The sequence below is a fragment of the Hemibagrus wyckioides genome, linkage group LG19 (genome assembly GCF_019097595.1).
Source record: "Hemibagrus wyckioides isolate EC202008001 linkage group LG19, SWU_Hwy_1.0, whole genome shotgun sequence".
In the NCBI taxonomy this organism is placed as follows: domain Eukaryota; kingdom Metazoa; phylum Chordata; class Actinopteri; order Siluriformes; family Bagridae; genus Hemibagrus; species Hemibagrus wyckioides.
In genome coordinates, this window is record NC_080728.1 from 22,151,443 (window position 1) to 22,177,947 (window position 26,505).

General features: G+C 42.3%; 1 protein-coding gene across 18 annotated transcripts in view; it reads right to left on the bottom strand.

Moving 5' to 3' along the window:
- The window catches only part of nav3 (neuron navigator 3), a 219,433-nt gene that overhangs the window by 50,739 nt on the left and 142,189 nt on the right, over positions 1 to 26,505 (bottom strand). For 13 of the 18 annotated variants that reach the window (XM_058417161.1, XM_058417159.1, XM_058417158.1 and 10 more), the window contains 4 exons: positions 18,197 to 18,314; positions 16,114 to 16,166; positions 11,292 to 11,364; positions 10,386 to 10,560 (listed from right to left, as the gene is read on the bottom strand). In XM_058417161.1, coding sequence (XP_058273144.1) covers positions 10,386 to 10,560; positions 11,292 to 11,364; positions 16,114 to 16,166; positions 18,197 to 18,314 — 419 coding nt within the window. Of the gene's footprint in view, positions 1 to 4,633; positions 6,133 to 7,237; positions 7,263 to 10,314; positions 10,363 to 10,385; positions 10,561 to 11,291; positions 11,365 to 15,204; positions 15,335 to 16,113; positions 16,167 to 18,196; positions 18,315 to 26,184; positions 26,227 to 26,505 lie in introns of those variants that run through there. The other 5 variants (XM_058417162.1, XM_058417165.1, XM_058417166.1 and 2 more) reach the window with 5 other exon arrangements.

Genomic DNA, 26,505 nt, shown 5'->3' on the forward strand with positions numbered 1-26,505 from the left:
GGTTAATGTTGACAGATCTGAGGTAAATGTTGACAGGATCTGATGTAAATGTTGACAGATCTGAGGTACATGTTGATAGAACTGAGGTAAACTGACAACTCTGAGATAAATATTGACAGATCTGAGGTAAATATTGACAAATCTGAGGTAAATGTTGACAGATCTGAGGTGACCTGATAGATCTGATGTAAATGTTGACAGATTAGAGGTAAACTGACAACTCTGAGATAAATATTGACAGATCTGAGGTAAATGTTGATAGATCTGATGTAAATGTTGATAGATCTGAGGTAAATATTGACAGATCTGATGTAAATGTTGATAGATCTGAGGTAAACTGACAAATCTAAGGTAAATGTTGATAGATCTGATGTAAATGTTGATAGATCTGATGTAAACGTTGACAGATCTGAGGTAAATGTTGACAGATCTGATGTAAATGTTGACAGATCTGTGGTAAATGTTGACAGATCTGATGTAAATGTTGACAGATCTGAGGTAAACTGACAACTCTGAGATAAATATTGACAGATCTGATGTAAATGTTGACAGATCTGTGGTAAATGTTGACAGATCTGATGTAAATGTTGACAGATCTGAGGTAAACTGACAACTCTGAGATAAATATTGACAAATCTGATGTAAATGTTGACAGATCTGATGTAAATGTTGATAGATCTGATGTAAATGTTGACAGATCTGAGGTAAATGTTGACAGATCTGATGTAAATGTTGACAGATCTGAGGTAAATGTTGACAGATCTGATGTAAATGTTGACAGATCTGAGGTTAACTGACAAATCTGAGATAAATATTGACAGATCTGAGGTAAATGTTGACAGATCTGAGGTAAATGTTGACAGATCTGAGGTAAATGTTGACAGGATCTGATGTAAATGTTGACAGATCTGAGGTACATGTTGATAGATCTGAGGTAAACTGACAACTCTGAGATAAATATTGACAGATCTGAGATAAATATTGACAGATCTGAGGTAAATGTTAATAGATCTGATGTAAATGTTGACAGATCTGAGGTTAATGTTGACAGATCTAAGGTAAATATGGACAGATCTGATGTAAATGTGGACAGATCTGAGGTAAACTGACAAATCTGAGATAAATATTGACAGATCTGAGATAAATATTGACAGATCTGAGGTAAATGTTAATAGATCTGATGTAAATGTTGACAGATCTGAGGTTAATGTTGACAGATCTGAGGTAAATGTTGACAGGATCTGATGTAAATGTTGACAGATCTGAGGTACATGTTGATAGATCTGAGGTAAACTGACAACTCTGAGATAAATATTGACAGATCTGAGGTAAATATTGACAAATCTGAGGTAAATGTTGACAGATCTGAGGTGACCTGACAGATCTGATGTAAATGTTGACAGATTAGAGGTAAATGTTGATAGATCTGATGTAAATATTGACAGATCTGAGGTATGCTAACAACACAGAGATAAATATTGACAGATCTGAGGTAAATGTTGATAGATCTGATGTAAATGTTGATAGATCTGAGGTAAATGTTGACAGATCTGATGTAAATGTTGACAGATCTGAGGTAAACTGACAACTCTGAGATAAATATTGACAGATCTGAAGTAAATGTTGATAGATCTGATGTAAATGTTGACAGATCTGATGTAAATGTTGACAGATCTGAGGTAAATGTTGACAGATCTAAGGTACATGTTGATAGATCTGAGGTAAACTGACAACTCTGAGATAAATATTGACAGATCTGAGGTAAATGTTGACAGATCTGAGGTAAATGTTGACAGATCTGAGGTAAATATTGACAGATCTGAGGTAAATGTTGACAGATCTGAGGTAAATATTGACAGATCTGAGGTAAATGTTGACAGATCTGAGGTAAATGTTGACAGATCTGATGTAAATGTTGACAGATCTGAGGTGACCTGACAGATCTGATGTAAATGTTGACAGATTAGAGGTAAATGTTGATATATCTGATGTACATGTTGATAGATCTGAGGTAAATATTGACAGATCTGATGTAAATGTTGATAGATCTGAGGTAAACGTTGACAGATCTGAGGTAAATGTTGGCAGATCTGATGTAAATGTTGACAGATCTGTGGTAAATGTTGACAGATCTGATGTAAATGTTGACAGATCTGAGGTAAACTGACAACTCTGAGATAAATATTGACAGATCTGATGTAAATGTTGACAGATCTGTGGTAAATGTTGACAGATCTGATGTAAATGTTGACAGATCTGAGGTAAACTGACAACTCTGAGATAAATATTGACAAATCTGATGTAAATGTTGACAGATCTGATGTAAATGTTGATAGATCTGATGTAAATGTTGACAGATCTGAGGTAAATGTTGACAGATCTGATGTAAATGTTGACAGATCTGAGGTAAATGTTGACAGATCTGATGTAAATGTTGACAGATCTGAGGTTAACTGACAAATCTGAGATAAATATTGACAGATCTGAGGTAAATGTTGACAGATCTGAGGTAAATGTTGACAGATCTGAGGTAAATGTTGACAGGATCTGATGTAAATGTTGACAGATCTGAGGTACATGTTGATAGATCTGAGGTAAACTGACAACTCTGAGATAAATATTGACAGATCTGAGATAAATATTGACAGATCTGAGGTAAATGTTAATAGATCTGATGTAAATGTTGACAGATCTGAGGTTAATGTTGACAGATCTAAGGTAAATATGGACAGATCTGATGTAAATGTGGACAGATCTGAGGTAAACTGACAAATCTGAGATAAATATTGACAGATCTGAGATAAATATTGACAGATCTGAGGTAAATGTTAATAGATCTGATGTAAATGTTGACAGATCTGAGGTTAATGTTGACAGATCTGAGGTAAATGTTGACAGGATCTGATGTAAATGTTGACAGATCTGAGGTACATGTTGATAGATCTGAGGTAAACTGACAACTCTGAGATAAATATTGACAGATCTGAGGTAAATATTGACAAATCTGAGGTAAATGTTGACAGATCTGAGGTGACCTGACAGATCTGATGTAAATGTTGACAGATTAGAGGTAAATGTTGATAGATCTGATGTAAATATTGACAGATCTGAGGTATGCTAACAACACAGAGATAAATATTGACAGATCTGAGGTAAATGTTGATAGATCTGATGTAAATGTTGATAGATCTGAGGTAAATGTTGACAGATCTGATGTAAATGTTGACAGATCTGAGGTAAACTGACAACTCTGAGATAAATATTGACAGATCTGAAGTAAATGTTGATAGATCTGATGTAAATGTTGACAGATCTGATGTAAATGTTGACAGATCTGAGGTAAATGTTGACAGATCTAAGGTACATGTTGATAGATCTGAGGTAAACTGACAACTCTGAGATAAATATTGACAGATCTGAGGTAAATGTTGACAGATCTGAGGTAAATGTTGACAGATCTGAGGTAAATATTGACAGATCTGAGGTAAATGTTGACAGATCTGAGGTAAATATTGACAGATCTGAGGTAAATGTTGACAGATCTGAGGTAAATGTTGACAGATCTGATGTAAATGTTGACAGATCTGAGGTGACCTGACAGATCTGATGTAAATGTTGACAGATTAGAGGTAAATGTTGATATATCTGATGTACATGTTGATAGATCTGAGGTAAATATTGACAGATCTGATGTAAATGTTGATAGATCTGAGGTAAACTGACAAATCTAAGGTAAATGTTGACAGATCTGATGTAAATGTTGACAGATCTGAGGTAAATATTGACAGATCTGAGGTAAATGTTGACAGATCTGAGGTAAATATTGACAGATCTGAGGTAAATGTTGACAGATCTGAGGTAAATGTTGACAGATCTGATGTAAATGTTGACAGATCTGAGGTAAATATTGACAGATCTGAGGTAAATGTTGACAGATCTGAGATAAATATTGACAGATCTGAGGTAAATATTGACAGATCTGAGATAAATGTTGACAGATCTGAGGTGACCTGACAACTCTGATGTAAATGTTGACAGATTAGAGGTAAATGTTGATAGATCTGATGTAAATGTTGACAGATTAGAGGTAAATGTTGATAGATCTGATGTAAATGTTGATAGATCTGAGGTAAACTGACAAATCTAAGGTAAATGTTGACAGATCTGATGTAAATGTTGACAGATCTGAGGTAAATGTTGATAGATCTGAGGTAAATGTTGATAGATCTGATGTAAATGTTGATAGATCTGATGTAAATGATAGATCTGATGTAAATGTTCATAGATCGGAGGTAAACTGACAAATCTAAGGTAAATGTTGACAGATCTGATGTAAATGTTGACAGATCTAAGGTAAATATTGACAGAGCTGAGGTAAACTGACAGATCTACTGTTGATGTTCTGAAGAATTTTGTCTTGTTCTGTAAACTATTTGCTAATGCATACACGAGGGAATGAAAAAATAGCAATTACTCAAACTATAAATATCACAGTACGTCATTACACACGTGTTAGTGCAGCAGTGTTGATGTTTGAGTATATATTAGTGCAGAAGTATGCAATTTTGATACAATACACACGCACACACACACACACACACAAACACACACACACACACCACACACACAGTACCCATCTCTGTCGTTTTTCCTCCATGATGGTAGCCTGGTTTTTGGAGTCGGTGGTTGTGAAGGAGAGAGAGACAGATCGAAGTGACCTCCATCCGACATCATCACACACACACCACACACACTCTTAACCCACTCAACAACACCTTCTACATACCCACACACACCACCACTCCACCAACTCTCTTTCACTCTTTGTTTTAGTCATTCTGTTTCAATCTCTCGCTCTTGCTCTCTCGTGTGTGTGTGTGTGTGTGTGTGTGTGTAGAGCAGGTGTTGGCTATAGAAAGCCTTGCTCTCTCAGACTGTAACTATGAGCTGTGAGGAGGGTGTGTGTGTGTGTGTGTGTGTATGTTATAAAAAGCTGTTTTATTTTGGTGTGTTCACACTAACACTAATGTTTTTATTAAATACACTAATGACATATTTACTTAATGACATGTATTTACAACAAACATCGTTATAACGGTGTGTTTATTTTCCTTTTCAGCCAATCGTATGTATGTGTGTGTGTGTGTGTGTGTGTGTGTGTCTGTGTGTGTGTGTGAGAGACTCTGAGAGCAGCTGTCAGAGAAACCCCACAAACCCCCATGACCACAGACAGCTGTTCTTTCTCTATTTCCGTTTCTATTTTTTTTCTTTTCTCCATTTTTCTCCTCAAATTCTCTCTATTTATTATTTATTGCTCTCTCTCTCTCTCTCTCTCTCTCTGTCTGTCTGTCTCTCTCTCTCTCTCTCTCTCTCTGTCTGTCTGTCTGTCTGTCTGTCTCTCTCTCTCTCTCTCTCTGATTATTTCACTCCATCTCTTTCTGTTTGTTCCTACTTTTTGGCCTGTCTTTCCCTCTCTGATAATTTCTCTCTTTTTATTTTTTCTTTCTTCTTTCTTCTATCTTCTCTCCCCTGCTCTCTCTCTCTCTCTCTCTCTCATCTATCTCTCACTTTGTCAGTCATTTCAATTTATTGTTTTTTTTTTCCAGATGTTCTCACTCCGTTTCTCTCACCACACACACTACATCTTTCATCTCACACACTTAAATGCTGACAGTGTTACACACACACATGTCACACGGTTCATGAGGAATAACACAATGGCTCCACCTTATGGTTGGTCTCCACACACACATACGCGCACACACACACACACACACACACATACACACAATCCACAATTAGATTTGCACTGAACAACCAGAGCTCAGGAATATCAGTGGGTGGAGCCAATGAAGCCACTGTAACATTGTTTCTAACAGAATAAAGTAATTCTAAAACAAAAAAATATTAAATATTTGTGTGTGTCTGTGTGTCTGTGTGTGTGTGTGTGTATGCGTGTGTGTGTGTGTGTGTGTGTGTGTATGTGTGTGTGTGTGTGTGTGTGTGTGAAAGAGAGAGAGAACATTGTTACACTGTGTACATGTTTGCAGCGGTTTATGAGGACGGGGTTACACACTGGCTTAACGGGAACTTAAGACAAAAGTGTACTTTCTATAAGGAACCATAACTAAGAACTCATTTTGGTGTGTGTGTGTGTGTGTGTGTGTGTGTACCTGGACTGCATGTCTGGAGCTGGTTGCTGTGTTTTAGGTGAGTGTGTGTGTGTGTGTGTGTGTGTGTGTGTACCTGGACTGCATGTCTGGAGCTGGTTGCTGTGTTTTAGGTGAGTGTGTGTGTGTGTGTGTGTGTGTACCTGGACTGCATGTCTGGAGCTGGTTGCTGTGTTTTAGGTGAGTGTGTGTGTGTGTGTGTGTGTGTGTACCTGGACTGCATGTCTGGAGCTGGTTGCTGTGTTTTAGGTGAGTGTGTGTGTGTGTGTGTGTGTGTGTGTACCTGGACTGCATGTCTGGAGCTGGTTGCTGTGTTTTAGGTGAGTGTGTGTGTGTGTGTGTGTGTGTACCTGGACTGCATGTCTGGAGCTGGTTGCTGTGTTTTAGGTGAGTGTGTGTGTGTGTGTGTGTGTGTACCTGGACTGCATGTCTGGAGCTTGTTGCTGTGTTTTAGGTGAGTGTGTGTGTGTGTGTGTGTGTGTGTACCTGGACTGCATGTCTGGAGCTGGTTGCTGTGTTTTAGGTGAGTGTGTGTGTGTGTGTGTGTACCTGGACTGCATGTCTGGAGCTGGTTGCTGTGTTTTAGGTGAGTGTGTGTGTGTGTGTGTGTGTACCTGGACTGCATGTCTGGAGCTGGTTGCTGTGTTTTAGGTGAGTGTGTGTGTGTGTGTGTGTACCTGGACTGCATGTCTGGAGCTGGTTGCTGTGTTTTAGGTGAGTGTGTGTGTGTGTGTGTGTACCTGGACTGCATGTCTGGAGCTGGTTGCTGTGTTTTAGGTGAGTGTGTGTGTGTGTGTGTGTGTGTGTACCTGGACTGCATGTCTGGAGCTGGTTGCTGTGTTTTAGGTGAGTGTGTGTGTGTATGTGTACCTGGACTGCATGTCTGGAGCTGGTTGCTGTGTTTTAGGTGAGTGTGTGTGTGTGTGTGTGTGTACCTGGACTGCATGTCTGGAGCTGGTTGCTGTGTTTTAGATGTGTGTGTGTGTGTGTGTGTGTGTGTACCTGGACTGCATGTCTGGAGCTGGTTGCTGTGTTTTAGGTGAGTGTGTGTGTGTGTGTGTGTGTACCTGGACTGCATGTCTGGAGCTCGTTGCTGTGTTTTAGGTGAGTGTGTGTGTGTATGTGTACCTGGACTGCATGTCTGGAGCTGGTTGCTGTGTTTTAGGTGAGTGTGTGTGTGTGTGTGTGTGTGTACCTGGACTGCATGTCTGGAGCTGGTTGCTGTGTTTTAGGTGAGTGTGTGTGTGTGTGTGTGTGTGTGTACCTGGACTGCATGTCTAGAGCTGGTTGCTGTGTTTTAGGTGAGTGTGTGTGTGTGTGTGTGTACCTGGACTGCATGTCTGGAGCTCGTTGCTGTGTTTTAGGTGAGTGTGTGTGTGTGTGTGTGTACCTGGACTGCATGTCTGGAGTTCGTTGCTGTGTTTTAGGTGAGTGTGTGTGTGTGTGTGTGTGTGTGTACCTGGACTGCATGTCTGGAGCTGGTTGCTGTGTTTTAGGTGAGTGTGTGTGTGTGTGTGTGTGTACCTGGACTGCATGTCTGGAGCTGGTTGCTGTGTTTTAGGTGAGTGTGTGTGTGTGTGTGTGTGTACCTGGACTGCATGTCTGGAGCTGGTTGCTGTGTTTTAGGTGTGTGTGTGTGTGTGTGTGTGTGTACCTGGACTGCATGTCTGGAGCTGGTTGCTGTGTTTTAGGTGTGTGTGTGTGTGTGTGTACCTGGACTGCATGTCTGGAGCTGGTTGCTGTGTTTTAGGTGTGTGTGTGTGTGTGTGTGTGTGTACCTGGACTGCATGTCTGGAGCTGGTTGCTGTGTTTTAGGTGTGTGTGTGTGTGTGTGTGTGTACCTGGACTGCATGTCTGGAGCTGGTTGCTGTGTTTTAGGTGAGTGTGTGTGTGTGTGTGTGTGTACCTGGACTGCATGTCTGGAGCTCGTTGCTGTGTTTTAGGTGAGTGTGTGTGTGTGTGTGTGTGTGTGTACCTGGACTGCATGTCTGGAGCTGGTTGCTGTGTTTTAGGTGAGTGTGTGTGTGTGTGTGTGTGTGTGTACCTGGACTGCATGTCTGGAGCTGGTTGCTGTGTTTTAGGTGAGTGTGTGTGTGTGTGTGTGTGTGTGTACCTGGACTGCATGTCTGGAGCTGGTTGCTGTGTTTTAGGTGAGTGTGTGTGTGTGTGTGTGTGTGTGTGTGTACCTGGACTGCATGTCTAGAGCTGGTTGCTGTGTTTTAGGTGAGTGTGTGTGTGTGTGTGTGTGTACCTGGACTGCATGTCTAGAGCTGGTTGCTGTGTTTTAGGTGAGTGTGTGTGTGTGTGTGTGTACCTGGACTGCATGTCTAGAGCTGGTTGCTGTGTTTTAGGTGAGTGTGTGTGTGTGTGTGTGTGTGTACCTGGACTGCATGTCTGGAGCTGGTTGCTGTGTTTTAGGTGAGTGTGTGTGTCTGTGTGTGTGTGTGTGTGTACCTGGACTGCATGTCTGGAGCTGGTTGCTGTGTTTTAGGTGAGTGTGTGTGTGTGTGTGTGTGTGTGTACCTGGACTGCATGTCTGGAGCTGGTTGCTGTGTTTTAGGTGAGTGTGTGTGTGTGTGTGTGTGTGTGTACCTGGACTGCATGTCTAGAGCTGGTTGCTGTGTTTTAGGTGTGTGTGTGTGTGTACCTGGACTGCATGTCTAGAGCTGGTTGCTGTGTTTTAGATGTGTGTGTGTGTGTGTGTGTGTACCTGGACTGCATGTCTAGAGCTGGTTGCTGTGTTTTAGATGTGTGTGTGTGTGTGTGTGTGTGTACCTGGACTGCATGTCTAGAGCTGGTTGCTGTGTTTTAGGTGAGTGTGTGTGTGTGTGTGTGTGTGTACCTGGACTGCATGTCTAGAGCTGGTTGCTGTGTTTTAGGTGAGTGTGTGTGTGTGTGTGTGTACCTGGACTGCATGTCTGGAGCTGGTTGCTGTGTTTTAGGTGAGTGTGTGTGTGTGTGTGTGTGTGTGTACCTGGACTGCATGTCTGGAGCTGGTTGCTGTGTTTTAGGTGAGTGTGTGTGTGTGTGTGTGTGTGTACCTGGACTGCATGTCTGGAGCTGGTTGCTGTGTTTTAGGTGAGTGTGTGTGTGTGTGTGTGTGTGTACCTGGACTGCATGTCTAGAGCTGGTTGCTGTGTTTTAGATGTGTGTGTGTGTGTGTGTGTGTGTGTACCTGGACTGCATGTCTGGAGCTGGTTGCTGTGTTTTAGGTGTGTGTGTGTGTGTGTGTGTGTGTGTGTGTACCTGGACTGCATGTCTGGAGCTGGTTGCTGTGTTTTAGGTGTGTGTGTGTGTGTGTGTGTGTACCTGGACTGCATGTCTGGAGCTGGTTGCTGTGTTTTAGATGTGTGTGTGTGTGTGTGTGTGTACCTGGACTGCATGTCTGGAGCTGGTTGCTGTGTTTTAGGTGTGTGTGTGTGTGTGTGTGTACCTGGACTGCATGTCTGGAGCTGGTTGCTGTGTTTTAGGTGTGTGTGTGTGTGTACCTGGACTGCATGTCTAGAGCTGGTTGCTGTGTTTTAGATGTGTGTGTGTGTGTGTGTGTGTGTGTGTACCTGGACTGCATGTCTGGAGCTCGTTGCTGTGTTTTAGGTGAGTGTGTGTGTGTGTGTGTGTGTGTACCTGGACTGCATGTCTGGAGCTGGTTGCTGTGTTTTAGGTGAGTGTGTGTGTGTATGTGTACCTGGACTGCATGTCTGGAGCTTGTTGCTGTGTTTTAGGTGAGTGTGTGTGTGTGTGTGTGTGTGTGTGTACCTGGACTGCATGTCTGGAGCTGGTTGCTGTGTTTTAGGTGAGTGTGTGTGTGTGTGTGTACCTGGACTGCATGTCTGGAGCTGGTTGCTGTGTTTTAGGTGAGTGTGTGTGTGTGTGTGTACCTGGACTGCATGTCTGGAGCTCGTTGCTGTGTTTTAGGTGAGTGTGTGTGTGTGTGTGTGTGTGTGTACCTGGACTGCATGTCTAGAGCTGGTTGCTGTGTTTTAGGTGAGTGTGTGTGTGTGTGTGTGTGTGTGTACCTGGACTGCATGTCTAGAGCTGGTTGCTGTGTTTTAGGTGAGTGTGTGTGTGTGTGTGTGTGTGTGTGTGTACCTGGACTGCATGTCTGGAGCTGGTTGCTGTGTTTTAGGTGAGTGTGTGTGTGTACCTGGACTGCATGTCTGGAGCTCGTTGTTGTGTTTTAGGTGAGTGTGAGTGTGTGTGTGTGTGTGTGTGTACCTGGACTGCATGTCTGGAGCTCGTTGTTGTGTTTTAGGTGAGTGTGTGTGTGTGACTTGCTGCTGAAGCTCCACTAGAGACTGGAGGTACTGCTGCTGTTGCTGCTGCTGCTGCTTATAACGTGATAAAACAAAGAACAGACCCAGGATCACCTTCAGGTTCCCCTTACACACATCTGTGAGGAGAGAACACACACACACACACATTAATATACATAACTGTTGCATGAGCAAGCTGTTACACTATTATACACACCGTAGATATCAAACACACACACACACACACACACACACACAGAAATACTTAATAACTGCAACATGAGCAGGTGGTTACACTATTATACACACCTTATACACGAAACACACCACACATATACACACACGAATAACTGTAAAATAACAAAGTGGTTACACAATTATACACACTCACACACACACAAATTAATATACCTAATAACTGAAACATTAACACATTGTGACATATTACACACCTTATACAACAAACACACATACATACACAACTACATGATACAAACACACACTCCACACAACATACACACCCCTCTCACACACAATAAACAATCCTTTCACATCTAGCACACCTTATCCATCCCATACAGACACAAAACACCAGACACAAAACACACACACAATCAATGCATCATACACACACATTACAATACATTCACACAACATACACACCACACACAGACACCACACACACACACACACATACACACACATACTATACAATACATTCACACAAAACACACTTTACATAACATACACACCACACACAGATACCATGCACATATCATACACACTGTATATAACAAACATATAACACAGAGAGAGAGAGAGAGAGAGAGAGAGAGAGAGAGAGAGAGAGATGGAGGGTGTGTCCTACCTTCAGCACTCAGGCCCTGTACACTGACTCCTCTGGCTTCCAGAAATGTTAGACAAGACTCCACATTCTCAATCTGAAACACACACACACACACACACACATACACACACACACATACACACATATCAGATGAGTGTTTCAGAGAAGAAAGCCATCAGTAGTAAGTAATCCTGACTCACCACTTATAAGAATCAGAATATAGTTCTAGTGTGTGTGTGTGTGTGTGTGTGTGTGTGATGCATGCCTGTGTTGATGATGTCATACGCTCACAAAAGACGGCGCTGTGGCAAAGACTTAGACACACACTTAATCACGACCCTCATACGACCCCGGAGGGCATTCTACACACACACACACACACACACACACACACAGACACACACACACACGGTCACTTGGACACACTGGCGTCAGTGTGTCACACCTACACCAGTGACACACTCAGGTCAGAGTGTTGTGGTCCACGTGAGGGTCGTAATAATACAAAGGCCAACTGAGAGTATGCTAATCACACACACACACACACACACACACACACACACTGCACTTTATTAGAAAGAATGGCTTATTGTGTGTGTAGCCAACGGGAAATGTCAAAAACTGCTGAATACGCACATGCGCACAGGCACACACACTGATTTTGGCGAGTGACAGACATCCCTGAGTCAGTGTGGGCGGAGTTTAATCTACATCTGATCAGAAACTGTCACTCTGCTTCATCTCATCACACTGTCACTGATTGTTTTCCTGTGTTAAAGATGCTGAGACTGAAGAGATTGTGTTAATACAGACACACACACACACGTCCCAATATACACATACACACACATATGCACAGGTACACACAAAAGGAACACACAAACACACACATACATCCCCAAACAAACACTGGTACACACACACACACATATATACACACAGGTATGCACAGACACACACACACAGGTACACACACACATACACACACATCCCCATACACACACATATGTACAGGTACACATAAACACACAACTACACACACACATATGCCTACACACACACATAAACACACAAACACACACACATCCCCACACAGACACACAGGTACACACACACAAACACACACATATGGACAGACACAAACACACACACACACATCCCTCCACAAACATGGGTACACACAAACACCAACACACACACGTATGCACAGAAGCACACATCTCCATACACACATATATGCAGAGGTACATACCCACACATATACATATGGACAGACACACAAGTACACAAAACAGACACACAAAAGGAACATACAAACACACACACACCAACACATACAGGTATGAACAGACACACACAGGTACACCCCCCCCACACACACAGGTACACACACACTCACTCCCCCCCCCACACAAACACACATACAAGTACACACAAACGCACACATATCTTCATACAGACACACAAAACAAATGCGGAAACACACACACACACACACACACACAGGGGTTATTTACACTGGGGCAGTAACTCAGTCAGATTTACAGTCTTCATTGCACACAAACCGATCCTGTTCTCTCTAACACACACACACACACACACACACAGCTCATAAACCCACACCCGCTCCACATATGTGACCATAAATATTATTTATAGGAAATATTTATTCTTTGCCACTGAAGTTAAATTCCTAATTAAAGACAGATCAGTGTTTCAAGGCAGGAAAACTCCACACTTACAGAACTGCCCAAAAGTTTCACACACACACACACACACACACACATTTTAGCCATGTTACTACGTTACAGTTTACTGTTAAAAAACATTGTATGTGGGTGTATCCTCTGTGCGTGTGCGTGTGTGTGTGTCAGAGCTACAGCACAAACTCTAACACACAAACAACCAAATCTAGATAGATAGATAGATAGATAGATAGATAGATAGATAGATAGATAGATAGATAGATAGATAGATAGATAGATAGATAGATAGATAGATAGATAGTCAAACAGAAAGACCTGTGTTAGATCAGATACACAGACAGGAATACAGACAGAAGGAGCAGACAGAGAGTTAGACAGATTAATCAATCAGATTGAACAGGGAAATAGACAGATGGATCAGACAGATAGACAGATAGATCAGGCAGATGGATCAGACAGATGGATCAGACAGATAGACAGATAGATCAGGCAGATAGACAGAGGGATCAGATGAATAGACATATGGATCAGACAGACAGATAGACAGATGGATCAGATGGATAGACAGATAGAACAGACAGACAGATGAATTAGACAGACAGACAGATGGATCAGACAGATAGACAGATGGATCAGACAGATAGACAGATGGATCAGTCAGACAGACAGATGGATCAGACAGATAGACAGATGGATCAGACAGACAGACAGATGGATCAGACAAGCAGACAGACAGCTGAGCAGAATGTTAGACTAGTTGTATTAGTGTTGTGTACAGAGTGCATAGCGCGTTAACATATGGAGACCAGATGATGCTTTATGAGACCCTTACACACACACACACACACACACACAGATCAAAAGAGCCCCATGCACACTTGCACACAGTACAGTAACACTCTACAGCTGTGTGCAGTGTAAATGTGTACACACTCTGATCTCTACACTCACTACACTGAGCTACAGAGCTGTTGTGCTGTACTACAGTGTGTTAGCACACCGTCGTCATGGTAACCAATCTGACAGGATAAACTGTCCACCAGCTAACTAGCCAAACACACTCACTAGTGCAGGTCATAATGCCTAGCTTACTTTGTTTAGAACAGAGGTGTGCACATTGAGTGTGTGTGTGTGCTTTTGAAGTGTGCTGTGGTTCATTAATGACTCTCCTAATTGGACAGATCGTTAATCGAGGCCATTTGGTCTCACATCAATGAAGACTTTACAACTTCACCGCACTCACGAGGTGTGTGTGTGTGTGAGTGTTTTGAACCTCAGTTTATCTATCTATCTATCTATCTATCTATCTATCTATCTATCTATCTATCTATCTATCTATCTGTGTGTCTGTCTATCTGCATCTGTCTGTCAGCCTCTGTCTGTCTGTCTGCATCTGTCAGCCTCTGTCTGTTTGTATGTCTGTCTGCATCTGTCTGTCTGTCTGTTTGTCTGAGTGTTTGTCTGTCAACCTCTGTCTGTTTGTCTGTCTGTCTGAAATCTGTCTGATCTCATCAGCGAATATAAAGACAGACAGACAGACAGAAAAGCAGACAGACAGACAGTGGACATGACAGAGAGAAAAGTGGGCAGAAAAACAAATAGATAAATAAATAGAGATTATGCATAAAAAATCTGATCTGATAGACTGACACACAGATCAGATGGCTGGACCAGACAAATCATGCAGACAGACAGACAGATCAGACAGACAGACAAACAGATGGTAAGGATAGACCAACAGATCAGATAGATCAGACAGATACACATTCAGACAGAATACACAGATCAGACTGTGTATTAGCATCTCAGTTTAATTACTATAATTAGCGCAGTTTAGCTTGCTCATGCTAAGTCATTGTAGCTACTCATCAGTGCTAACTTTAATTAAATCTTTATTTAAATCACAGAGTTTATTTATTTTTTATTAATTTACCCACATCTCTGAGAGAAAAGTTCACTCTGCGGCTAATTTGGTCTAATGATCCATGTCACTGCTGCTTTAAAAGACCTTCATGCTAGTTATCTCGAGTCATCAGCTAGCTAATTGTGGACAGCCATATTCGCCAGTTGCCTAGCAACAGAGTCCTTTAACCACTTACACAAGTGTATTGTGACTCACATTTCAAACGCACAAAAATAAAACAAGTTTCATTTAGACACAAACTTTATCTCTCTGGCTCTTTTTATCACACACACACACACACACGGCATATTTACAATGTATTTACCTTATCTTTAGCTCTTCACACACTCCAAGGCATTATCCACACACTGAATACAGATACAAATACTTGTAACTGAAAGCTGGCTGCAGGTGTCCCAGTGTGTGTGTGTGTATTTGTATCTGTGTTTCAGCCCACATGACTGTAAAATGTCTCAGCGACCTCAGCTTCCTCTATTCAACCGTCTCTAGACGCACTTCCTTACTGTAAACCCCCCATTAACCACACACACACACACACACACACACACACACACACACACACACCCACTTACACTCACGTACACACACAAAAACAAATACACCACCTAATCCTCTACCTCTTCCACCATAACACCATAAAGCTGAGTAAAGCATAGTACAGTAATAACACACACACACACACACATTGTTGGAGTGTTATTATGTGGACAAAAACATCCCCATGAGGTCAATATGCTGGCATTGTAATGTCCATGCTGGGTCAGCAGCATCCCCACAAAAAATAAAAACACACACACACACACACACACACATTAGTAACACACAGTATTATGAGGTCTGTAAGCTCCTCCCCCTACCATTCTGAGGTCTAAGAGCCCTTCCTCTTGCCACTCTGAGGTATATAAGCTCCTCCTCCTATCATCCTAACATCTATAAGCTCTTCCTTCTGTCATCTTGAGATCTATAAACTCCTCCTCCTGCCATCCTGAGGTCTGTAAGCTCCTCCTCTTACCATCCTGAGGTCTATAAGCTCCTCCTGTAATCCTGTGGTCTATAAGCCCCTCCTCTTATCCTTCTGCTCTGCTTCTATTTTTACTTATTATACTTTGACCTTTGACCCCTCTTTGTGTGTTACACATTGATAATCTCTCACACTCATGTAAAGTTAGAATATTGTAATATTGTGATGATGATGATAAAGAATCAGACTCACCATCTGAGAGTGACTCCGGGGGCAGTCTGTAATGTCCTCCACCTTCTCATTTGCTGCAGGAGCAAAAGCAGAACTAAGCTTTAGTGTAAATACACACACAGACACACACAGAAACCACGCCCTCACTATCCGAGTCTCTCCGCCATGTGGGAGCCAGAACTGAAACCAGACCGTGTGTGTGTGTGTGTGTGTGTGTGTATGTATGTACACTATATTGCCAAAAGTATTCGCTCACCCATCCAAATAATCAGAATCAGGTGTTCCAATCACTTCCATGGCCACAGGTGTATAAAATCAAGCACCTAGGCATGCAGACTGTTTTTACAAACATTTGTGAAAGAATGGGTCGCTCTCAGGAGCTCAGTGAATTCCAGCGTGGAACTGTGATAGGATGCCGCCTGTGCAACAAATCCAGTCGTGAAATTTCCTCGCTCCTAAATATTCCACAGTCAACTGTCAGCTGTATTATAAGAACGTGGAAGTGTTTGGGAACGACAGCAACTCAGCCACGAAGTGGTAGGCCACGTAAACTGACGGAGCGGGGTCAGCGGATGCTGAGGCGCATAGTGCGAAGAGGTCACCAACTTTCTGCAGAGTCAATCGCTACAGACCTCCAAACTTCATGTGGCCTTCAGATTAGCTCAAGAACAGTGCGCAGAGAGCTTCATGGAATGGGTTTCCATGGCCGAGCAGCTGCATCCAAGCCATACATCACCAAGTGCAATGCAAAGCGTCGGATGCAGTGGTGTAAAGCACGCCGCCACTGGACTCTAAAGCAGTGGAGACGCGTTCTCTGGAGTGACCAATCGCGCTTCTCCATCTGGCAATCTGATGGACGAGTCTGGGTTTGGCGGTTGCCAGGAGAACGGTACTTGTCTGACTGCATTGTGCCAAGTGTAAAGTTTGGTGGAGGGGGGATTATGGTGTGGGGTTGTTTTTCAGGAGCTGGGCTTGGCCCCTTAGTTCCAGTGAAAGGAACTCTGAATGCTTCAGCATACCAAGACATTTTGGACAATTCCATGCTCCCAACTTTGTGGGAACAGTTTGGAGCTGGCCCCTTCCTCTTCCAACATGACTGTGCACCAGTGACCAAAGCAAGGTCCATAAAGACATGGATGACAGAGTCTGGTGTGGATGAACTTGACTGGCCTGCACAGAGTCCTGACCTCAACCCGATAGAACACCTTTGGGATGAATTAGAGCGGAGACTGAGAGCCAGGCCTTCTCGTCCAACATCAGTGTGTGACCTCACAAATGCGCTTCTGGAAGAATGGTCAAAAATTCCCATAAACACACTCCTAAACCTTGTGGACAGCCTTCCCAGAAGAGTTGAAGCTGTTATAGCTGCAAAGGGTGGACCGACATCATATTGAACCCTATGGATTAGGAATGGGATGTCACTTAAGTTCATATGCGAGTCAAGGCAGGTGAGCGAATACTTTTGGCAATATAGTGTATGTGTATGTACACTGACTCCTGTCCGGCTGTTACTTCATCAGCTGTTGGCTGAAAGTTTCTGAGCTGCCAGAGCCAAGGGCAATGCTAAAGTTTCAGACACACCCACAGGAGAGAAAACACACACACACACAGGGCTTGTTTAAGGAACCACATGGGACACACATACTTTACTGTAGAGGAGAGATGTAGTGATTATAACTGATTTTTTTCTCAGCACATTTATCTAACTCTCTGATTCTTTACCAAATGTTTCACTGAATCATTTCATTCCACTATTTAATACAGTTTGATTCACTGTGTTGAATACTCGACTCCACACTGAGAGCCGATTCAGGGATCGTTTTGTGGGCGGAGCTTGTGATTGTACAGACTGATAGTGAGACAACTATCACATCTGCTGCTAACCCAGCGCCACCTGGTGGTGTAACACATCTGGAGGAATAGCTTTCTATCCTCTTTCATATCCATGAGCTCAGAGTCATCTGTGATTGGCTCACGTCTCGATGATTTACAGGGGATTGAACGAATCTGATCTAATATTAACATGTGGAGCTACTCCTCAAAACGTGTTGGAGAGTAGTGAATATTTACACACACACACACACACACCCTCATGCAATCTTACCGATGATCTGTATGATGTGAGCTAGCAGAACTCCATCAGGAATGTCTTGTGTTAGATCCTTTATCAGTCGAGGACAGCCTGCTTTACTCAGATAGTGATTGGCCCAGTCAGTGTAAATCTGCAAAACACAAACAAACATCACTGTCAGTTACTTAGTCAGTGGTCCATGCTAATGCTAACACTATGCTAATGTTAATCATGTTAATATACACATTTAACACCCAGACGTTTCAGCTTTTATATTTAAAAAAAGCTTAGACGTTTAAGAATTTGATGGCTGTTTTTATGCGGCATTCCTCAGGGTTCCATCCTGGGCCCGCTTAAACAAACACCTTTGGGGCAACTTTAAAGATTTCAGACGTCTTTGTGATGAAGTGATGTTTTTTTTATTAGCTGGCACTTAAGTACCACCTGCTACATACACAGCCAGTGTGTGTGTGTGTGAGTACAGTTTCCTGCTTTTGTATCACAGTTGGATTGTAATTTGGGTTCTTTAGATGATTTTCAGTCTGAACTGGTTGGAGTCTGACTCGCTTCATTAACTTCATATGGAAAGTGAAACTGTCTGAAACCCAGAGAACTTTTTTCTCTGGCAAAAAAAAAAATAGACATATTTTTTCAAGAAGCAGACACTCGTAAACGCTAATTCAGCGTGCTCTTTATTACCAGGCCTCGATGGTCGTTCCTCAAAAACAAAAATCCTCATAAAAGCATAATGACTGAATTTAAGATCAGTCACATCCAATTAAAAGCATCTCACGCCGAAACCCTCGCCGCTTTTCAAACGCTGCTTTGTGTTGTGGTCGAATTGTGTGATGACGAGCTGCTAAAGGAGCATGGTGAAGAACTCCAGATTCATCCAGCAGCATGCACGTTGTTCTTCGCACTACACCACAGACGTGACCAGAGGAGATGACAGATCAGCATGCGGTTCCTCAGGAGGTTCCTCCACAGGACCAGTCAGTCTCCAAGTCTGCTGGCCCCACCCCTTTTGACAGGTACAGAACATTTCTGATGAAGTCCTTCCACAAACTGCTTCCTCATGGTGCATATTTACCTGTATCTGCAGCTGCTGAGGACAACAAACCTCTGAGTTTTCACTAAAAGCTACATAAGTTCACACACATTTGAGCTTCACCATCAGCAACACTCATCATTCCTACAGAGACAGGAAGGAACTGTGAGGTTCCTGTCTCCTACACACAGGACACAGAGATATCTGATGGAGATTTCATGCTGTGGTCCTCAGCGTTACCTTGGAGGTCACTTAAATGTAGCTGGTTGTAAGATTTCTGTCACTTTTGTGATGAAGGGATTTATTCCAACTGAAAAAAACAACATTTTTCCTTAACCAGGGACTTCAGATAGCTCCGCCCACTTCTGCTACAGAAAACTGTAAACATGTACACGTTGAAGTAAACATTTAGCTTCAACGATAATGCCCAAGATCGTTACTCTGTTACTGTCTCTTACAGGAAGTGATGTCAGCACTGCTTCCTGAGGCCTGAAATCGATGCATGGCCTGCTGCTGGTGCAGGTCGTGGTTCTGTGTTCTCGCATGTCAGAGTCATAACACCATCAGAGAGACAGTGATTAAATTAAATTAGATAGATTCGACTTGTTGCTAATTACCTTGGTTTCCATGGCTATATAGCCACGCCCACATCCACCAGTGTGTCAAAGTAAATCTGATGTGTGCTGCTGTAGTTTTGTAACTGAGCATCAATTTAAAAGGAAGCTTACAGAGGTGACTCCTGACAATAACATTCACTCTTCACTTAGAGCACTTCCTGTTTGGTTAGCGCTCTTCCTGTTCCTTAGAGCTCTTCCTATAGAGTTTGCGCTCTTCCTGTTCCTTGCTGCTCTTTCTATTGAGTTAGCACTCTTCCTGTTCCTTAGAGCTCTTCCTATAGAGTTAGCGCTCTTCCTGTTCCTTAGTGCTCTTCCTATAGAGTTAGTGCTCTTCCTGTACCTTAGAGCTCTACCTATAGAGTTAGTGCTCTTCCTATAGAGTTAGCGCTCTTCCTGTTCCTTAGAGCTCTACCTATAGAGTTAGTGCTCTTCCTATAGAGTTAGCATTCTTCCTGTTCCTTAGAGCTCTTCCTATAGAGTTAGTGCTCTTCCTGTTCCTTAGAGCTCTTCCTAGAGTTAGTGCTCTTCCTGTTCCTTAGAGCTCTTCCTATAGAGTTAGTGCTCTTCCTGTTCCTTAGAGCTCTTCCTATAGAGTTAGCGCTCTTCCTGTTCCTTAGAGCTCTTCCTATAGAGTTAGCATTCTTCCTGTTCCTTAGAGCTCTTCCTATAGAGTTAGTGCTCTTCCTGTTCCTTAGAGCTCTACCTATAGAGTTAGTGCTCTTCCTATAGAGTTAGCGCTCTTCCTGTTCCTTAGAGCTCTACCTATAGAGTTAGTGCTCTTCCTATAGAGTTAGCATTCTTCCTGTTCCTTAGAGCTCTTCCTATAGAGTTAGTGCTCTTCCTGTTCCTTAGAGCTCTTCCTAGAGTTAGTGCTCTTCCTGTTCCTTAGAGCTCTTCCTATAGAGTTAGTGCTCTTCCTGTTCCTTAGAGCTCTTCCTATAGAGTTAGCACTCTTCCTGTTCCTTAGAGCTCTTCCTATAGAGTTAGCATTCTTCCTGTTCCTTAGAGCTCTTCCTATAGAGTTAGTGCTCTTCCTGTTCCTTAGAGCTCTACCTATAGAGTTAGTGCTCTTCCTATAGAGTTAGCGCTCTTCCTGTTCCTTAGAGCTCTACCTATAGAGTTAGTGCTCTTCCTATAGAGTTAGCACTCTTCCTGTTCCTTAGTGCTCTTCCTGTTCCTTAGAGCTCTTCCTATAGAGTTAGTGCTTTTCCTGTTCCTTAGAGCTCTTCCTATAGAGTTAGTGCTCTTCCTGTTCCTTAGAGCTCTTCCTATAGAGTTAGCACTCTTCCTGTTCCTTAGAGCTCTTCCTATAGAGTTAGTGCTCTTCCTATAGAGTTAGCGCTCTTACTGTTCCTTAGAGCTCTTCCTATAGAGTTAGCGCTCTTCCTGTTCCTTAGAGCTCTTCCTATAGAGTTAGCACTCTTCCTGTTCCTTAGAGCTCTTCCTATAGAGTTAGTGCTCTTCCTATAGAGTTAGCGCTCTTACTGTTCCTTAGAGCTCTTCCTATAGAGTTAGTGCTTTTCCTGTTCCTTAGAGCTCTTCCTATAGAGTTAGTGCTCTTCCTATAGAGTTAGCGCTCTTACTGTTCCTTAGAGCTCTTCCTATAGAGTTAGCGCTCTTCCTGTTCCTTAGAGCTCTTCCTATAGAGTTAGCACTCTTCCTGTTCCTTAGAGCTCTTCCTATAGAGTTAGTGCTCTTCCTGTTGAGTTAGCGCTCTTCTTGTTCCTTAGAGCTCTTCCTATAGAGTTAGTGCTCTTCCTGTTCCTTAGAGCTCTTCCTATAGAGTTAGTGCTCTTCCTGTTGAGTTAGCGCTCTTCTTGTTCCTTAGAGTTCTACCTATAGAGTTGGTGCTCTTCCTGTTCCTTAGAGCTCTTCCTATAGAGTTAGTGCTCTTCCTGTTCCTTACTGCTCTTTCTATTGAGTTAGCACTCTTCCTGTTCCTTAGACCTCTTCCTATAGAGTTAGTGCTCTTCCTGTTCCTTAGAGCTCTTCCTATAGAGTTAGTGCTCTTCCTGTTCCTTAGACCTCTTCCTATAGAGTTAGTGCTCTTCCTATAGAGCTAGTGCTCTTCCTGTTCCTTAGAGCTCTTCCTATATAGTTAGTGCTCTTCCTGTTCTTTAGACCTCTTCCTATAGAGTTAGTGCTCTTCCTGTTCTTTAGACCTCTTCCTATAGAGTTAGTGCTCTTCCTATAGAGTTAGTGCTCTTCCTGTTCCTTAGAGCTCTTCCTATATAGTTAGTGCTCTTCCTGTTCTTTAGACCTCTTCCTATAGAGTTAGTGCTCTTCCTGTTCTTTAGACCTCTTCCTATAGAGTTAGTGCTCTTCCTATAGAGTTAGTGCTCTTCCTGTTCCTTAGAGCTCTTCCTATATAGTTAGTGCTCTTCCTGTTCTTTAGACCTCTTCCTATAGAGTTAGTGCTCTTCCTGTTCCTTAGAGCTCTTCCTATATAGTTAGTGCTCTTCCTGTTCTTTAGACCTCTTCCTATAGAGTTAGTGCTCTTCCTGTTCCTTAGAGCTCTTCCTATAGAGTTAGTGCTCTTCCTGTTCTTTAGACCTCTTCCTATAGAGTTAGTGCTCTTCCTATAGAGTTAGTGCTCTTCCTGTTCCTTAGAGCTCTTCCTATATAGTTAGTGCTCTTCCTGTTCTTTAGACCTCTTCCTATAGAGTTAGTGTTCTTCCTATAGAGTTAGTGCTCTTCCTGTTCCTTAGAGCTCTTCCTATATAGTTAGTGCTCTTCCTGTTCTTTAGACCTCTTCCTATAGAGTTAGTGCTCTTCCTGTTCCTTAGAGCTCTTCCTATAGAGTTAGTGCTCTTCCTGTTCTTTAGACCTCTTCCTATAGAGTTAGTGCTCTTCCTATAGAGTTAGTGCTCTTCCTGTTCCTTAGAGCTCTTCCTATATAGTTAGTGCTCTTCCTGTTCTTTAGACCTCTTCCTATAGAGTTAGTGCTCTTCCTATAGAGTTAGTGCTCTTCCTGTTCCTTAGAGCTCTTCCTATATAGTTAGTGCTCTTCCTGTTCTTTAGACCTCTTCCTATAGAGTTAGTGCTCTTCTTGTTCCTTAGAGTTCTACCTATAGAGTTAGTGCTCTTCCTGTTCCTTAGAGCTCTTCCTATAGAGTTAGTGCTCTTCCTGTTCCTTACTGCTCTTTCTATTGAGTTAGCACTCTTCCTGTTCCTTAGAGCTCTTCCTATATAGTTAGTGCTCTTCCTGTTCCTTAGACCTCTTCCTATAGAGTTAGCGCTCTTCCTGTTCCTTAGAGCTCTTCCTATAGAGTTAGTGCTCTTCCTGTTCCTTAGAGCTCTTCCTATAGAGTTAGTGCTCTTCCTGTTCCTTAGAGCTCTTCCTATATAGTTAGTGCTCTTCCTGTTCTTTAGACCTCTTCCTATAGAGTTAGTGCTCTTCCTATAGAGTTAGTGCTCTTCCTATAGAGTTAGTGCTCTTCCTGTTCCTTAGAGCTCTTCCCGGTGTGTCGTCCTCCTCACTACTCTGCTGTAAGAGTTCTGGATCCCGGCGGAGGGAAAGTGCACTTCTCTACGCAGCATGTTAATGAGAGCGCCAATAAAAACAGATTGAAGTCACCACAAAAGTGCCTGCCATCTGAGAGCCGTTTTAACGTCCACAGAGACAACAAACCAAAACGAGAGGTTTCTGTTCGGCTGCCAGGAAAATATCAACTGCTTTCACAGCCAAGGAAACAAACAATGGATAAAAGCTGAAGAGAAAGCAGCCAATACCACTACGCCACATGATTACCAGCCATTATACTCATTTAAAGTCTGTGTGTGTGTGTGTGTGTACTACAGCTTGTTCTATGTGTTTTTATGACAAATAGATGAATCGACAAGAAATAAACATGAGGAAAATGGATTTGTGCAGCGTTCTCTCCATCTCCACTGTGAGAACTGAGCAACCGAAAATCCCCCAAAACCCAACTAGCTTAATTAGCATGCGGGCTAGAACATCTGGTAACTAGCATGCTAACCTAGCACCGCTAACTTCAACCATCAGAGTTGTAGTGATTAGCTACATGAAGAGGAAATTAAATGGGAAATAAAAGGATTTTCTTGTAATTAAAGTTGCAATAAACACACTGATTAGCCTTCATGCTAACACCAACTCAAACACACACACACAAACACACACACACAAACACACAAACACACACACACGATCTGCTTTTAACCATAAATATCTGGGGCACAGAGGGGTTAAAGTCATCTGTTCAGACTTCAGTTATTCTTTATGCAGTTTGACAAACTCTAATTGTCACATGAAGTTTAAATTAACTTAAAAAACGTCTTGTTTTCTGCATGAAGCGTTAATTCCTCGAGTCACGATGCAGTCTCAGTCGAGTCAGATTCATAAGCTTTAGGAAAAAGAATTAGTCAAATTATGAGTCATTAAAGCTAAAGTTAAGCAGTAGGTGCGTTTACATGGACACTTTTTAATCAGATCGGACTGAATTCAATCAGATTGACGAATCCGATCGCAGCGTTTACATGAATGCGGTATAAAGTAATCAGATTGTTATGCGCGTTCACATGACACATGATTAGAATCGGATTAGATCTTTTGACATGCGCACAGTCCACGAAAACGTCCGTACGTCATACGTCATTTGTATCAACATCCATACGTCATACGCCACTGCACATGCGCAGAACTTTCCAGGAACATATTCCATCTGATTAAGTGTTTACATGTCCTCTCGATCGGACTAAAAATGGTTTAAACCACCCCTTACCATCCGATTGAAATTTTAATCAGATTTGGCAAATTCCATCCGATTGATGTGTTTACATGACACTTTTTTAATCTGATTGTGCTTCTAGTCCTGTTACGATCAGATTACAAGTGTCCATGTAAAAGCACCTACTGAGTCAAAAGATTTTGGTTCATGAGTCGAGTCAAAGCTCTGAGGTCTGAGAACGTTTACGAGTCATAAACTCTGAATGCTCTTGAAGTCAAATCACAAGTAAAAGCTTTGAAGTGAGATTTGAATCTTGAGTCATGAACACTGAAGTCGATCATGAGTCATAATGTTTGGTGCCTGAGTCAAATCAGGAGTCAATAGCTATAAAGCTCAAGCCGAATCAGGAGTCAAATAGAGTTAGAGTCAAATCAAGTCAAAGCTCAGAGGCTCTAACCTGGAAGTCAAATATGGAGTCAGAAATACGTATATATGTATAACATCCAGAATCAAATCACGAGTCGAACATTTGAATCCTGAATCAATTCATTTATCGTAAACAATGAACTCCGAGTCGACTTGTGAATCATAACCTCTAGAGTCAAGGTCAAACTGTGAGTCTTGAGGCTTTATACTGCAAGCACGCTGACAGACGTGAATCTCCACGGATCCACTGCATGACATCACCACACGTCAAAACGTAAAACTCTAACTGTCAGAGGCAGAGGAATACATTAACACAACACACACATAGTACACACTACACTACACACAACACACAAACACTATACACTACACACACATACTACACACAACACACAAACACTACACACTACACACACATACTACACACAACACACAAACACTACACACAACACACAAACACTACACACTACACACACATACTACACACAACACACAAACACTACACACACTACACTACACACAACACACAAACACTACACACAACACACACATACTACACACTAGACACAACACACAAACACTACACATACTACAACCTAAACACACGCAAACATACAACACTCTGCACTACACACAAACACTACACACAACACACACATACTACACACAAACACTACACACAACACACAAACACTACACATACTACAACCTAAACACACACACATACAACACTGCATTACACACAACATACAAACACTACACACAAACACTACACACAACACACAAACACTACACACAAACACTATACACAGCATACAAACACTACACACAACACACACATGCTACACAAAAACACTACACACAACCACTACACACAACCACTACACACAAACAATACACACTACACACAACACAAATACTACACACAACAAACAATACACACTACACACAAACACTACACACACTACACACAAACACTACACACAGTACACAAACACTATACACAACACACAAATACTACACACAACAAACAATACACACTACACACAAACAACACACACTACACACAAACAACACACACTACACACAACACACAAACACTACACACAAACACTACACACTTCACACAACACACTACACACTTCACACAACACACAAACACTACACACTACACACAACACACAAACACTACACACAACACACAAACACTACACACTACAGTAAAAAAGAAATCAACATTACAGCTGTGTTGCTAAGCAGGTAATTCATGATGCGTCACTCTTTTCCTCCAGCTTACACTCGTCTTTTCTGGCTGAAGCTCTGAGAACTAGTGAGTATACACACACACACACACACACACACACACACACACACTGTCCTAACGAGCAAATTCTTGCCTGGCGGATGCATCACAGTACCCGTGTCACTCTCAAAAAACCACCCTATTCAATGCATTCACACACACACACACACACACACACACTCCCGACTCATTACCAGCGTAAGCACAGAAACACACACCATCTAGACCTTTAGTGTATGTCTCTAAATCCCACCAGCAGT